The sequence below is a fragment of the Myotis daubentonii genome, chromosome 2 (assembly GCF_963259705.1).
Source record: "Myotis daubentonii chromosome 2, mMyoDau2.1, whole genome shotgun sequence".
NCBI lineage: Eukaryota > Metazoa > Chordata > Mammalia > Chiroptera > Vespertilionidae > Myotis > Myotis daubentonii.
The window spans coordinates 26,504,114-26,519,663 of record NC_081841.1 but is presented as its reverse complement, the minus strand read 5'-3'; the positions used below and the strand labels follow the sequence as shown (position 1 = coordinate 26,519,663).

Here is a 15,550-nt window from a genome sequence, read left to right as displayed (position 1 = left end):
GTGTAGACACAATCCTTAGGGTGATGGAAAGTTGTTGAAGTTTTTGAGTAGGTGTCCTATGATGAAGTGATGTTTAAGAAGAGCCATCCGGCAGCAGTGTCCACAATGGACACCAGGAGGAGCTTTATGGGATGTTTGAAGTTGCCTTCAATAATCCCAGATTGAGCTTCTGGGCTACTGGGCTAGTAGCAATAAGGATGGAAGAGAATAAAAGTGGATTTAAAAGGGAAAAAATGCTAAAGGATTATTGGAGGAGAAAGTTAGCAGTAGAAAAAAATGACAGAAAAATAGGTATTTTAGAACTTCCCAATCTTTTTCACGTCATTGAATGTGCAGAAAATAATATCAGAGTGGCCACTGGGGTAAATAGGGCTGGTTGGAGGTGACCCAACATCATGGGTCTACAGGGCAGGGCAGAGAAGACCCTCTCCTTCAAGTTCCCACCCCCCAACCACAGGCAGAAGACATTGATATCTTCACATGGCTTAGAAGCTATTTGGACATTTCTGCTTTAGAAATAAGTAGTCTTAGCAATATGAGGGCAAACAAACTTTCATTAAAATGAGGACCAATAGTACCAATAAGATTTAAAAATATACAAGAAAGCAAACCCTTGGTTCTGCCTAATTCTGAACCCAGAAGTGACATAAGGCTAACACAATTGGGAGAAAACTAACCAGCAGTAGGGTTCATTCCAAACAAGATGGCCCAGGACAGTAAGCCGTTGCCTATGTTACAGTGACACAATTAGACAAGGGCAATGGCTGTGTAGGCCTAATTGTGCCGGGAAGTGGGCAGCACCTTCTAGACAGGTTGGAGGGGAGCACAAACCACACCTAGGGAGGCACTAGGTAAAACCAAAGTGTAGAACAAGCAGCAACAAAGGAGAGAATTTGGGTTTTGTATAAATATGGACATTTAAATCCATTAATCTAAGCCTGCTTGAAAATTCATGAATCTCTGCCCATTTTTTTGCTCCTTATTGATTTAATGCATCTTATTGTGTTAATACATTAAGTAGTTTTGTAGTCCTAGCGCTTTACCTGTGCAGCTAATTTGCATTGTGGTATGGAGGAAATTATAGCTTGGGAAAATGCAAGAGCTTGCAATCCATAATTCCATGTGATAATCCAAGATTTTTAGTTATAGAAAATTAAAAGGTGTTCCCTCTTTCTTCAATAAACTTAATGACAGAGTGAGAACAAAAACCCACCAACACAGTCGTGCAGATTCTATTATGAAAACAGGAAAGAATGGCACTTCTAAAAGATAATGGAACCCACACCTTTCTCCTGATGATTGGCAGCAAGTCCACCAAGAGCATGATTCCAGGGGGCAACAACATTTCACATTGGAGTATGTGTGAATGGTGCTCCCTGAAGTTGGGTACACAGCCTGTGTGGCCATCTGTGGTGGCTCACAGAGGGGCCTATATGATTCATCCTGGGGCTTTCACCCAGCCCGGCAGGTGCATATCTGCATTGACCTGTGGCATTCATCACCAGCCTAGCCACACTCCCTTCCCAGCCAAGCTGAGTCAGTATTCTTTAATCCTGACTTATCATTTTATATCAGTTCAGATCTATTCAGTTCCCTCATGGCTTCCCACTGGACCTCTGTTACAAGCCAAAACACATCCTTCTGGCTCATTTGTTTCAGTCATTCTGTTGACCTTTTCAAAGCGATTTGCTGCTCTCACTATCATGCGCATTGTCATAGTTAAATAGAAAAAAACAACAGTCATATAAGCAGGAAACTGGCATCTTCCCAGCACTTGGTGCAGGCTTCGGTTTTAGCACTTACCCCCACAGCACCATAAACATTTATTTACATGTCTGACTCCTTCACTCAGTGTAAGGTGAATGAAAAGCAGAATGATGCTCCTTTGAGCCACAGTTCTTAGTGGGTGTCAGCACATAGTAGGTCCTCTAGTAATGTTTGGTAAGTAGATGAGTAAATGAATAGATTACCTTTCTTAGATTTGGACACAGTAGTCTCATTTTGAGCATATGGCTTAAAGATGATTCTTCTCTCTATTATGTACAATGGCCTTTGTTTAAATCTTCCTGGGTGAGGCTAGAAGACATTGCTATGTCTCCACCAATGGTTTCTGGGTCTTTTGTTTATCCCTGTGCAGGTGGGGAAGTGGAAAGACAAGTCCCTGCAGATGAAGTACTATTTGTGGCCCCGAATGTGTCCTGAGACGGAAGAGCAGGAGGATGACCATCTGAGCATCGTAACGCTGGAGGAGGCTCCGTTTGTTATTGTGGAGAGTGTGGACCCTCTGAGTGGAACCTGCATGAGGAACACAGTCCCCTGCCAAAAACGCATCGTCTCCGAGTACGGCACCTTCCCCAGTGGCTTCAGATGGCATGGGATAGTCAGATTTAACCCAGCTGTTGGCACTTGGCCTGCCTGGGACTTGAAGCATAGAATGAATTGAGCACCATGCCTGATATCCATTTACCATTGAGCAATAGGATTACTGGCAGCCCTGTGGTCTGATGTCTGGTTCTGTCCAGATCATGACCTGGGAGAATTTCTGCCAGCTATACTAATGTTTTTTTGGCCTTGTCTGATCTCAGTGACTAGAATCTCCAGTTTGTGGAAATTCAAGTTTACATTGATGATGAAATATATTTGGGGGAGCCAACAAGTCCTAAAATTTTGAGATTTAGAAACATTTTAGAAATCAGGATAATGGTTCCCTTTGATGATGGTGGGAAGTGCCTGAAAGGGAGAATAAGAGGCCTCTAAGAGAGCAGGCAGACAGCTCTGGTGGTGGTAAGGATGGGGGGAGATAATGGGATTTAGCAATAAAGAAAAAAAGAGAAAGAACTCATGAACATGGACAACAGTGTGGTGATTGTAGGGAGAGAAGGGGTTGGGTTCAGGTGAAAGAGGGTATAGGGGGAATAAATGGTGATTAGGGTGGGGGAGAAAATAAAAATATAACTCCCAAAATAAAAGAGGCCTCTAAGGTGCTGGCAGCTTCTCTGTATCTGGATTTGGGTGCTGGTTAAATTGGTGCATTTATTGTGTGAAAATTCATCCAACTGAACCCTTAGGACAGGTGCACTTCCCTGATGTATATTATACTTCAAAGGAGCATTAAAAATTGTCAGAAAATCTAGTTTGCTGCCTTGAGTTAATGAGCGAATTGCAGCTCTGTGGTCTGATTCATTCCCTCGTTTAGGCCTGATGTAAATTGTGCTGAGCTATGAACGGGGTTGGGGTTGTAATGGCAAAGGGTAATATTTTGCTTCTTACATAAAGCCTTGTTTTTGTGTTGCTTTGTTTCTTTAACTGCTTAGGAATAAAACAGATGAGGAGCCAGGTTACATCAAAAAATGCTGCAAGGGCTTCTGTATTGACATCCTTAAGAAAATTTCCAAATCTGTGAAGTTCACCTATGACCTTTACCTGGTCACCAATGGCAAGCATGGGAAGAAAATCAATGGAACCTGGAATGGTATGATTGGAGAGGTGAGTATCAGGAATCAAGAGTCATTTCCAGATCATGACCTGGGAAAATTTCAGCTAACTGTACTAATGTTTCTTTGGCCTTGCCTGATCTCAATGACTAGGACCTCCAGTTGATGGAGATTCAGTTTACACTGTTTCATTTAGATATCAAAAACACTCATTTTACAAATCTTAGAAAATATAAACTAGTAAATAGAGTATATACTCTTCCCACTGCACAAAGAAAACCACTATGGGTGATGAGTTATTTCCCATGTGAATGTTCCCTTCCTGAATGTTCTAATTGGAGCATTGGGTCTTTCTTCCCAGGTGGTCATGAAGAGGGCCTACATGGCGGTGGGGTCACTCACCATCAACGAGGAGCGATCTGAGGTGGTCGACTTCTCTGTGCCCTTCATAGAGACCGGCATCAGTGTCATGGTGTCACGCAGCAATGGGACTGTCTCACCATCTGCCTTCTTAGGTAGGTGATGAGCTTGCTGATGTGAAGGATATAGACACAAGGGCAGGTAGATGGAATGAGGCACAGTGAAGGGCAGGTGGCCAGGCTCTTTCAGCCAGGAGGTGGTTTGCTGGAAGCTTAGCTCAACCAGGATTTCATTTTGGGGGGTTTCAAAATTGATTATTCTCTAACATGAAAACTGAAGAACACTCCCCCCCCAAAAAAAAAATAGAAAGGGTTATAAGATAACAGTGCTGGAGTGGTAATCAAGGGTCCTACTTTAGTCCCATTCCTGCTTCTTAATCATCATTTGACTTTGAGCAAATTTTCTTTATCCTCGGACTCAGCTTCCTCAACCATAGAAGACATTTCAACTAGCAGATCCTTGAAGCTGCTTCCTGCTTTAATAATTTCTAATTGTGAATATCATTGAAATACATATTATTTCTAAAAATATATTGATTGATTGATTGAGAGAGAGAGAGAGAGAGAGAGAGAGAGAGAGAGAGAGATTTGTTGTTCCACTTATTTAGGCATTCATTGGTGGTTCTTGTATGTGCCCTGATTGGGGATTGAACAGCAACCTTGCCATATCAGGATGATGCTCTAACCAACTGAGCTACCCAGCAGGATGAAATACCAATGATTCTAAATTTTCTTCAAGAATTGAGCTCAGTGCTACCTAAAAAGGTTTTCTGTTTCCACATGAATTTTCTGAGGCTTTGTCATATAAAGCTGATCTGATTCTCCTCCCCATCTCACTCCAAGCTTCCTCGTAGCATTCAGTGCTTCCCCACTCTCCAGCATCACTTAGGTGTTAAATGCTTTAGATATAAGACTAGGTAAGACCAGGGTTTCAATTAAATGAACTCTCTTATGAGCTCATACCCTATATTTTTGGCAAGAGCTGTGAGAACAAGGGGTTGAAAAATAATGTGTCACCTTGAAAACAGAACACTGGGATAGGAGACAGGAAGCCTAGTTTGGATATAAGATGTAAGCCCTTGGACAAGTCACGGTCTCTCTAATGGACATCAACTTTTTTTATGAGGATGTTGGAATAAACCATGACTAATATTTCCTTAGGATCTATGGGGGAGGAGTGGTATTCAATTAAGGCACTGCAAAGTGGTGTTAGAGGTTCTATACTTTTCTCTAAATTACTCAAGTTTCCCAGCCAACCTTCTTACTCGCAGTCAAGCCAATTCTGGCTCTTCCAATTTTATATGAAATGTTATTAGATAGCACACACTCTATGTATGCATTAATCCTTATAGTAGCTTTATGTATTTTATTTGCTTTTTCCTTTACAAGGATAATTTGAACATTAAGATATACAAACAAAACTACAGTTTAGGCCCAGCCGGCATAGCTCAGTGGTTGAGTGTTGACCTGTGAATTAGGAGGTCCAGGTTCAGTTCCCAGTCAGGCCATATGCTCAGGTTGTGGGCTCTATCCCCAGTGTGGGGCATGCAGAAGGCAGCCGATCAATGATTCTCTCTCATCATTGATGTTTCTATCTCTTTGTCCCTCTCCTTTCCTCTCTGAAATCAATAAAAACAAACAAACGCACACAAAAAACACACACCACATTCTAATTCTAACCCTGTCAGCATAGAACTAACCTTAATTAGCTTCTAAACTAGAAGAGCCAGTGATACATTGGGATAGCCCTAGAATGACATAGGAATGCCACACAGGGTGTGTGTGTGTGTGTGTGTGTGTGTGTGTGTGTGTGTGTGTGTGGTAGCAGTAAGTTAATTGCAGCGGTGAGAGAACCCAATATTTATTGAACACCTACTATGTGATATGCCAGGAATTATTGTACAAACTGTGACTATATTATCTCATTGATACTATCATTATACCCATTTTTTTGGCTTAAGAACTGAGTCTCAGGTAAAGCAATTTTCCAAGAGTCTCTCAGCTAGTAATGGGCAGATCCAGATACGGCTGCCTTCAGAGCCTGTGTTCTAACACACAGTTTGAGCTCTAAAATGTGGTGGTCTGCCCTAACCAGTTTGGCTCAGTGGATAGAGTGTCACCCTGCGGACTGAAAGGTCCCAGGTTCCATTCTAGTCAAGGGCATGTACCTTGGTTGCGGGCACATCCCCAGTGGGGGGTATGCAGGAGGCAGCTGATTGATATTTCTCTCTCATCGATGTTTTTAACTCTCTATCCCTCTCCCTTCTTCTCTGTAAAAAAAAATCAATAAACTATATTTAAAAAATAAAATGTGGTGGCCAGAGACTAAGATGTGAGATAATACAATGGGAAAGCACAGACCTTTGCCCTCACTGACCTCACTTCATAAACTGGTCCTGAGAGGACCATGACCTCTGAATCTAGTTCACTGCTCTGTAAAATGAATATGGTAAACCCAAAATGAAAGAGCCATTATAAGGACTGGATAAAGTATGTGGAGAAATCACTTTCTAAATTGTAAAGACCTGCCGAAACCGGTTTGGCTCAGTGGATAGAGCGTCAGCCTGCGGACTGAAAGGTCCCGGGTTCGATTCCGGTCAAGGGCATGTACCTGGGTTGTGGGCACATCCCCAGTAGGAGATGTGCAGGAGGCAGCTAATCGATGTTTCTCTCTCATCGATATTTCTAACTCTCTATCTCTCTCCCTTCCTCTCTGTAAAAAATCAATAAAATATATTTTAAAAAAAACTGTAACATAAGAAACTTTTAAAAAAAAAATTGTAAAGACCAATACAAATATGATTGTTGTTGTTTTATACAGAAAATTTCCCTAAGCTTAATGGGGGAGGAGGGGCAGAGAAAGCATAGAGAAAGTACTTTTTACTCAGTTATTCCCTAATTTTAAACAAAAGTGAAATCAGGGTAGTATTGCAATCAATTGGAACCAATGGGAAGAGATGTTCTCTACTCCACTGCTTAGAGGCTTTGAATTGTACCTTCTACCTCCATCTCTGGCTGCCACAAAAAGGTTTTGCATTTCATAGCTGGCATGGCCCTTATAAAAGTCCTTTTCAAATTGATTAAGTGGCCAGGCTTTTATAATTCCCTTGAGAGTTCACAAGTAAAGGTTTCAAGTAAGAAAATATTTTCTAATTTCCAGCCATTTTTCCCTTTTTTTAACTTCATCTTTATTAATGATTTGGAAGATGGAGAAAGCAGCATATTAATTCACATAGTTATGAGTTTACAATGTGATGTGTTAGCTAAAAAGGCCAGAACTATTTTGAGACACAATTGAGGGAGCAGTGTATCATGGGACCAAAGAGTGTCCCTTCTTACAGGCCTTCAGAGAGACGGCTACTGGAAGGTAGTATTCAATTTCTAGACACCTGTAAGCCAGAAAGATGTAATACAACTGGAAGAAACTCAGCAAAAGCGATTAAAGAAAGTGTAGTGGATCATTATTGCCCTCTTGCCTGACCTTGTCCCATCAACTATGTGACCTGATGATAGAGCCTGGCTTGTAGCTGTCTGCTTAATTATAGATGAAGCATGTTCCTTGTCATCTGCTAAATCCCCACTGTTGTAGATACTGCTATTCAATGTGGATGTGTTTTTTAACACTGACTTATATTCTCACACCCTAATGATGTCTAATAAAATATATACATCAAATTGGGTTAAAAAATGTAAGTCTATGAAAGTTTAAGAGAAGTGGGGGGAGGGAGCTATTTGTTGTATGTAATGATTATAGAATCAGTTCAAGCCTGAAATAGTAGCTAAGTCTGTTGAGAATGAATTTGGCTCTTAGGCTTGCAAGCATTGGTGAAGACTTTTCCTAGGTCTCTACTGTGTGGCGTGGCCATGTAGATGACACCACAAACCAAGAATCAGTCCAATATGATCCATTTACTCCATATCTGGTATGTCTTCCAGTTGTACCATTTACTGAAAGACCCACATACTGGTCCAATGCAGAAACTATCTCTGTAGTCTCAAAATTTCATAGGCAAGATGCTGTCCTTTTTATGTACTTGAAAGAAAATAAACCTTGGCTTGCCCATCAAATAAATGGAGATGGTCAGGCATAGCCTCTTACTTCTTCCCAGTCCAGGCCTTGGTTGTCTGAAGGAATGTACACACCTCTCTTTTGTTTTCCCCCAAAAGTGCATGTTTGATAAGTGAATAAATAGGTAAATTAATTAGAATCTCTTTGTTCTCTGTTTTAACCATCAGCACTGATTTTTTCTTCCTTCCCCAGAGCCCTTCAGTGCTGACGTCTGGGTGATGATGTTTGTGATGCTGCTCATTGTCTCAGCTGTGGCTGTCTTTGTCTTTGAGTACTTCAGCCCTGTGGGTTATAACAGGTGCCTCGCTGATGGTAGAGGTAAGTCCTTTAAAACTGCTGCATTTCTGCATTTTTCTAGCTCTCAATTTCGAACCTCTGACCCCTTTATTTGCTTTCTTCTCCTTAACTTACCCATTTCTGAAAATGAACCCTCAGCTTTCTATGTCACCAGCTTGAAGACTCATTAGAAATAACCCAATTAAGATGTTAGTTTGAATCTATATGTCCCCACCCTGGCTCAAGTCTGATCCCAAACCCAGTTCCACTCGTAAGGGAAATGAGAGGAAAGCTGGCAGGAGATACTTGTAGCATAGCCATATAAGAGGAAGCTATTTTGATAACCTTAGGCTAAGAGCAGGCTATGAGAGTAGTTGTGGCTGAAAGAGTTCTCCATAGCCAAAGGACCGCCACTGAGGTACAACATCTCCAAAGCACGTGTCCTGCTCTATCCCTCTGCCAGGAAATATAAGAGTTGGATATTTGAAATACAATGGCCAGGAGATTACAGTTCTCACCCATAGCTACTACTGGGGGAAGCCCAGTTTCCTGGCTAGGTAAGTCCAGAGATGTGAGGGCTGCCTTTGTGTTTGAAGCATTTAGGAAGGGGGAGATGGGGTCCTTATAAATAGCTCTTCTAAAAGTTTCTGACACTCTAGGGTTAGAAAATATTACACCTTTTCTGAGAGTTTTATCCTGAAGTTAGACCTTCAAGATGAAAGATTCTTAGGTTCTTAACCCTGGATATACATAAAAATTATCTGTGGGACACTTAAAAAACAAAGGTGCGTGACCTCATTTTCGAATATTCTGATTCACTAAGTCCAGAGTGGGGCTTGGAGCATAGCATGTTTCAAAATAGTGGTTCTTTACCTTGGTTGCATATTAGAATAATAATCCCAGACCATACCAGTTAAATAAGAATCTCTGGAGATGGGTGCTAGGCTGCTGTATTCTGAAATAGCTGCCTAGTGCTTCTGTTGACTTCACAGTCCGTGCTGTCACCCACCACTGCACTGAAGTATTTCCAGGTGCCGACCTACCTTCTTATCTGTTGTGTGAACTCTGGGTGGAAGTTTGGCTGCCTCCACAGCATGGTACAGTCCGGGCTTTCCATCTCTGCCAGAGGGTCATCCAGAAGCTTGACCTGCTCCCCATCCCAATGGGCATTGCTAACAAGTGAAACATCTGAGAAGCACATGACTACATACATAGGTTGACCATGTCAAGAGCTTAAGTTAGTGTGCCTCCTCCCCTACACTGGAAGAAAATCAAGGAGGCAAAAATTCAGATATAATATTCAGAACAAGGACTTACTTTACAATTACTTTACCAAACAATGCTTTGTCTTCACAAAGGCATTCAACACGGGGCCACTTTAAATATTAAGACTCCTTGAGGCATTTTACAATGTATAAAACTTTTATTTATAAACATCTTTTTAGTTACACATCTGTTCCATGAAATCAGGTCTGTATGCACAGATGTGTGTGCACAGTTAGATATTAGGCACGACATGGGTAGTCACCGGTGATTTAGTTGGCTGAGCAGATGCTGTAGGATCACAGGTAATATCGTAAGACCTGAGCTAATGTGTTGTAAAACTGTGCAGACAGATGTTCATTTCTACAGTGGAGGGGCTACACGCAGACCTAGGCATCAGGCAAAATCTCATCATTGTCAAGCAGAGAAAGCAGTAAAGTCACAAGAAGATTATCAGCAGAAGTCCTGACACTGTCTGTGTGAAGATCAGGGGAAGGAAGGTTGAGGATAGCCTGCCTCAGTGCCCACAGCTACATGTGGCACAGCTAGGGGTTCATGGCTACCTGCCTGGGCTTCCTGACATTCTTCCGTGCAGGAGCTGCTACTGTAGGAAACCATTTGGAAAGTGTTGGCATTGGAGAGGGGTCAGAGTTGTCCTTGAAACATTCAGTGCTTGGTGCTAGACGGTAAGAAAAAACCAGGATAAAGTGCACTGAAAGCCATTTAGCATCAGTGTGAATAAAATTGGAGGAGGTCTATGACAATGGTGGAAAAAGACCCCACACAGTTCTTGATGATCTTTTTGAAGTTGAAATATTTTCTTGGTAGATAGTAATGTAAATTTTAGGAACAACAGGAATAGGGACATGTGTGTGATGATAATGGGGTGGTTGCCTTTGTTATTCGGATTTGATATGATCTTGAGGGTCTTGATCTTAGGGGAAGAAAGCTGGCCCCTCCAGTGCTCTGACTGAGTCATGACCATTAGTGGGAGCAAGATCCCATATGCACCCAAGCCTCTGCTTTTTCTCCCAGAAACTTTCTTATGCCCTCAGGGGGTCCCTCCCAGGAGAAGAGAGACACAAGCTCTCTACTTAAAAAGCTTTCTGTGAAAGGGCTGGGTCTTGGTTGGAGGATTTCCTGCTCTGAGCAGGAACTTACCAGCTCTGTGTGCTTGTAGGTTTCAACAGAACCAGTGACACTGTCTTAACTTTCTGTCTTTGTCTTTTGTTCATTTCAGAGCCAGGGGGCCCATCTTTTACCATTGGCAAAGCTATTTGGTTACTGTGGGGCCTGGTGTTTAACAACTCCGTCCCGGTGCAGAACCCAAAGGGGACCACCTCCAAGATCATGGTGTCAGTATGGGCCTTCTTCGCTGTCATCTTCCTGGCCAGCTACACTGCCAACTTAGCTGCCTTCATGATCCAAGAGGAGTATGTAGACCAGGTTTCTGGCCTGAGTGACAAAAAGGTAAGAGGACCATTTAAAACATTCTATGTTTCTCTCAATCTCATTCTGAACCATACTCAAAGTTTTCACATACCTGTTAATTTTTCTAACTCTTTAGAATCTACAGTTCTTTCTTATGTTTCCTTCAATTGGAGGAGGTCTGAAATGGGAGCAGAAAACAATATCCCTACTGAAATAATATTACTTCACATTTGCCTTCTGATTTTGTGAAAGGTTGTTGTTATAAGTACACCCGGTGTTGCAAATAAGGGGCTTGGTACGTTAGCAGCTTTCTGAGTACGTGGTACTTGTTGTTGGATACGCTTGGGTGGCCTATCCACACGGGGCTTCTGTTTGGTGTTATTAGAGGGCTGCCCCATGCACCCACGCTGAGGGCACTGGCCCATTGTGGCCTTCATTTTCCTCCCAGTGGGGTTTGGCTGTGGGGCTCTCTCTTTGTTCCCCTGCATACTCGTGTGTTCCTATGGCTGAGCAGGAGGGTTGTTCTCCTTGTGTCCTGAAGAGAAGTAACTTCTATTTAACTTGATTGCCCTGTGTGATGCTGATGAATGGGCTGCCCCCATACCAATTGCAGGCCTCCCTGCTGGCCTGTGCAGTTGAGACAGGAAGGAAAGTGTCTGCTGGTTTCCAACTTTTCTGGGTGCAGATGTGCACAACCCATTCTGAATGCATCTGACTCTCTAGGTCTGCCAGAAGCATCACAGCTTCCATGGCAGCTCTGTCTTCTGAAACTGTGATGACCAGATGGTCCACGACCAGTAATAGGAGTTACCTTCACGGTGTATCCAGTAAAGCTCCTGGGTGACCCCAAAATGATTCTGGAGACTTGTACTTACAACAAATTTTCTACTCTGTTGTCTTAAAATGTGGAAAATGTTGATTTCCCACCCCTTCCACCATGATGAAGTCATGAAATATAGAGATGTGTGTTTAGACCAGCTAGGTCAGACAGTGAATGATTTATCACATGGGTGTGGTTTCCCAAAGATAAAACACTTAGCAAATGGTTTGAGAAGAGTGGAAAAGAGGAAATATTCTCTTCAGGGGCTCTATTCTGATTTCTCCATCTGCTCAACACTACTCACTAAGAATATTCAAAAGCATGTGAGAAAGATAAATAAGCTTCTTAGGGGAATGAAAAAAACTATATATATATATTTCACTATGTTTACTTCATCATGTTATTTCATTCTCTGATTAGTCTTCCTTTTTACTTTATTTTTCTTTCTTATTTTAAAAAAATATTTCCTCTCTGGTATTTCTTTCTCCCTTATTTTTAAGATTTGTTTACTTCTCTCTTCTAACTCATGATTTATCATGCATTCATTCATATATTTATTCATTTATTTTTAAACCTTTTTCTCATTGTTCCTTTGTCTACATTCTTCCTTCATCATTTTCTCCCCTATCCCCTGTTACAACCACTACTCTTTGTGCCTCTTTCTGTAACCTGGGCAGTAGTGGGGCTACACACAGCTGCTTCTTCAGGGCTCCATGCTGGGATGTGGCGTGGCTGGGGTGGGGATGTGAAGCATGACAGATCATGTGTCTATGTGTGGGTTTTTCAGAGGTAAGGCCGGCATGTCCTCACACCAGGATATGGCTGAGATGTGGTGGATCGTGTCCCCACATAGAGTATGGCAGCACCCTGTTTCCATGCAGGAGACAGCATGGTAGAGGTGTGGTGGGTCACCCGCCTGGGGCTCTGGGCTGTAAAGTAGGGAATCCACCATATTTATCACCTTGTTTTCTTCAAGTGTCTGAGAATTGCTTAGGACACTATATTTTTCTTTCTCAGACCCTCATGGGCTATCCAGCAATGGAATAATCTATTTGAACTAAGCATAATTGGGATGGAGGGGGATTGTTTTCCCTTCTGTGGCTTTGAAAGACATATCATTCTAGGCTACTGGAACCAGAAAGACTTCACCTGTCTGTCTTCCACACCATGTTGTTTATGATCTAAAATGTTGGATCTCGTCAGTTCTTTGCTTAAAGATCTTCAGTGGCTCCACTACTTACAGAATAAAGAAGATTTTTTTCACATGTGGCTTTCAAAGCTTTTACGGATGATTCCCCATGTGTCTCATTAGCCAATGCTTAGATTCTTGCATCCTACAATTCTAGGCGTACTCCACTCCTTATCCTCCCCAAGTATGCCTCTATCTATGCATCTGCCTAAAATGTTCTTCTCCTCACTTCATTCACCAAACTCCTATTGGAACTTCAGGACCCAGATTAGAGATCACTTCATTTGTGGAGCTTTCCTTAGCTCATCTGGGCAGTTATTCATTCTCTCATCTGTTCTCATCTATCATGGCATTCATACCTTTATCATAACTCTTGTCTTCCACATTGTACTGTAGTAACCTGCAGGTCTGTACTTGACTGTATCTCCTTCTATCTGGTCATGAGCTCCAAAAGGTCAGTGATCATAACTTGGTTAACATTTTTTTAAGTCTGTTGGGAGGGAGGTAGATAGGGAGAGAGGGTATATTTACAGAAGAGCCTCTTGTGCAGAGCCGAGTTACTAAACATTATAGGCAAAGAAAGCAGCAAGAGAGCCAGAACCCTTTAACGGCTGTTTAATTTGAAAATGCTGCAAAATGGTTATCTCTGATACATTTCAGAACTTTGCAAATGACAAAATAGTAAAGTGTGAGCATCCTACCAGAAAGTGTCAACATAATTTACATAATTATAGAAAACATTTAGTAACTAATGACATATAACTATATATTGGTGTCCGGAGCAGTAATATAAATTGGAGAGTTTTTTGAAAGTACACTGAAAATGTCGAAATTCTTATTGTTTTTTTACTTAGAACACCTAAAGAAAACATAGACTTGGGACTAACTTTGCATGAAAGGAAGTGTATTCTGTGAATTTAGAAAAAGAAAAGAATAAAGTCATCAAAACAATATTCAGAATAGAAATGAGGTGATTTTGAAGATTTTTTCAGTGTAATTAAAGTTTCATCAAGGAAAGTAACAGTTAAAATGAAGAAAGATTTCTAAACTTACTCTATCACAAATGACATATCTTCTGTTAACTCAGATCAAATGATAAATAGCTTAGGTTATGATGGGAAGATATTTGTAGCCATTACATTTATATATTTTTTTAAAATTATCTTCAACTTTATGGCAGAGACATGTTCCCATATCCCATGCATGGTAAGGCACAAAGTCAGAATGCTCAGAGTTAAATTTCCGTGAAAATATATTTCGGGGCTTCTTTTTACTGGATGGCTTCCATTTTGCAATAGCGCATGACATCAGTGAATTCAGAATTACCCACTACTTGCTATAACTAAATATGGGTGCAAGTGCTAACATATAGCAGCCTTGCTGTACATTCCATCAGCTCCCCCGTGGGAGGACAATGGAAGGGAGCTGGTGACATCTTTCTTCTCCTAACAAAGAGCCCACAGTACAAATTCTCATGTTTCTCGCCTATCTAGATGGATTTCTCCTTTCGCAGTCTGCCAGCCACAGTGGGGAGGGGAAAGAGCTTGGCCAGGTGAAAGATGAGACATATTTGCTGGGCACTGGGCACATTAAGTATGTCACAGATAGGTTATATGTATAATCTTCATACAGGTATGATTAGTCCCATTTTATCAATAAGGACACTGAGACTCTGGGAAGTTTAGTGAATTCCCTAAAATCACACATTACCAAGTGACAGAGCCAAGGTTTGAGCCCCTGTGTGTTTGGCTCTAAAATCACTTTGCCAGGATGTCTCCCTTATAGCTAATCCCAGACAAAGCTATGACATAGCTAAGGATTGGGATTGACAACCCTACCCCCACTTTCTCATTTCATTGCTTACACTCTCCTTTAAGGACTTTCTGTATCAGCTCCACTTAACCCAACCCTTCTCAGGGCATAGTACACTACCACTACCAAGACTAGTATTTCTACTTCTACTACTACTGCCATGACTGGTAATAATAATAACAGTTAACATAACCTCAACAATAATATCCCTGCTGACATTTCTTCAGCTTTTATGAGTCAGGCATAATGCCAAATACATTACATAGATTACCTTATGTAATGGTGCTATTAATATCTTCATTTGTACATGAGGAAACTGAAGCTTGGAGCGGTTAGGTAATTTGCCCTTCTGATGTTCCTGGCTGCCTATAGCCCCTAAACAGTGTGCCATCCTGTTCAGATACCCATGGTTTTAATCACCTTCCTTCCTATTCTCCCATCTACCTTGTCATGACAAGTTTACCAAGTTAGATCCTTTTCCTCTCCTAAAAAGTAGCTATCTGATTAACAGGTCCATAATAAGTAGATAGTATTTTAACATTTGCACTTTCTATAATATATCTTTCAGAGGTTTTACTTTAAACAGACAATAACGATGATTTCTAGTAATTGGGCAAGCTAATGGCCTTCAAATTGACTTTAGTGTGGTCCCATTGTGACCCTGAGGTTTATGTCGCTGTTGGAGGGTGGGAGAGGTTGGCAGCAGGGGAGAGAGAGGTCGGTTATGAAGTCAAGGGTGAAGAAAGCCTGCAGGGAGGCAAAGGCTGCGAAGGTCACTGGGGGCCGCCATCTGGCCACCGGGCTCCTGAGGGTATGTGGCTCTGTCCTGCTTCACAC

The 15,550-nt window shown here is 41.7% G+C and overlaps 1 protein-coding gene across 1 annotated transcript in view; it reads left to right on the top strand.

The window, feature by feature from the left end:
• The window catches only part of GRIN2B (glutamate ionotropic receptor NMDA type subunit 2B), a 429,133-nt gene that overhangs the window by 373,582 nt on the left and 40,001 nt on the right, over positions 1-15,550 (top strand). Inside the window, exons 5-9 of the mRNA XM_059682258.1 lie at positions 2,138-2,340; positions 3,315-3,486; positions 3,796-3,949; positions 8,115-8,240; positions 10,702-10,931. Coding sequence (XP_059538241.1) covers positions 2,138-2,340; positions 3,315-3,486; positions 3,796-3,949; positions 8,115-8,240; positions 10,702-10,931 — 885 coding nt within the window. The remainder of the gene's footprint in view (positions 1-2,137; positions 2,341-3,314; positions 3,487-3,795; positions 3,950-8,114; positions 8,241-10,701; positions 10,932-15,550) is intronic.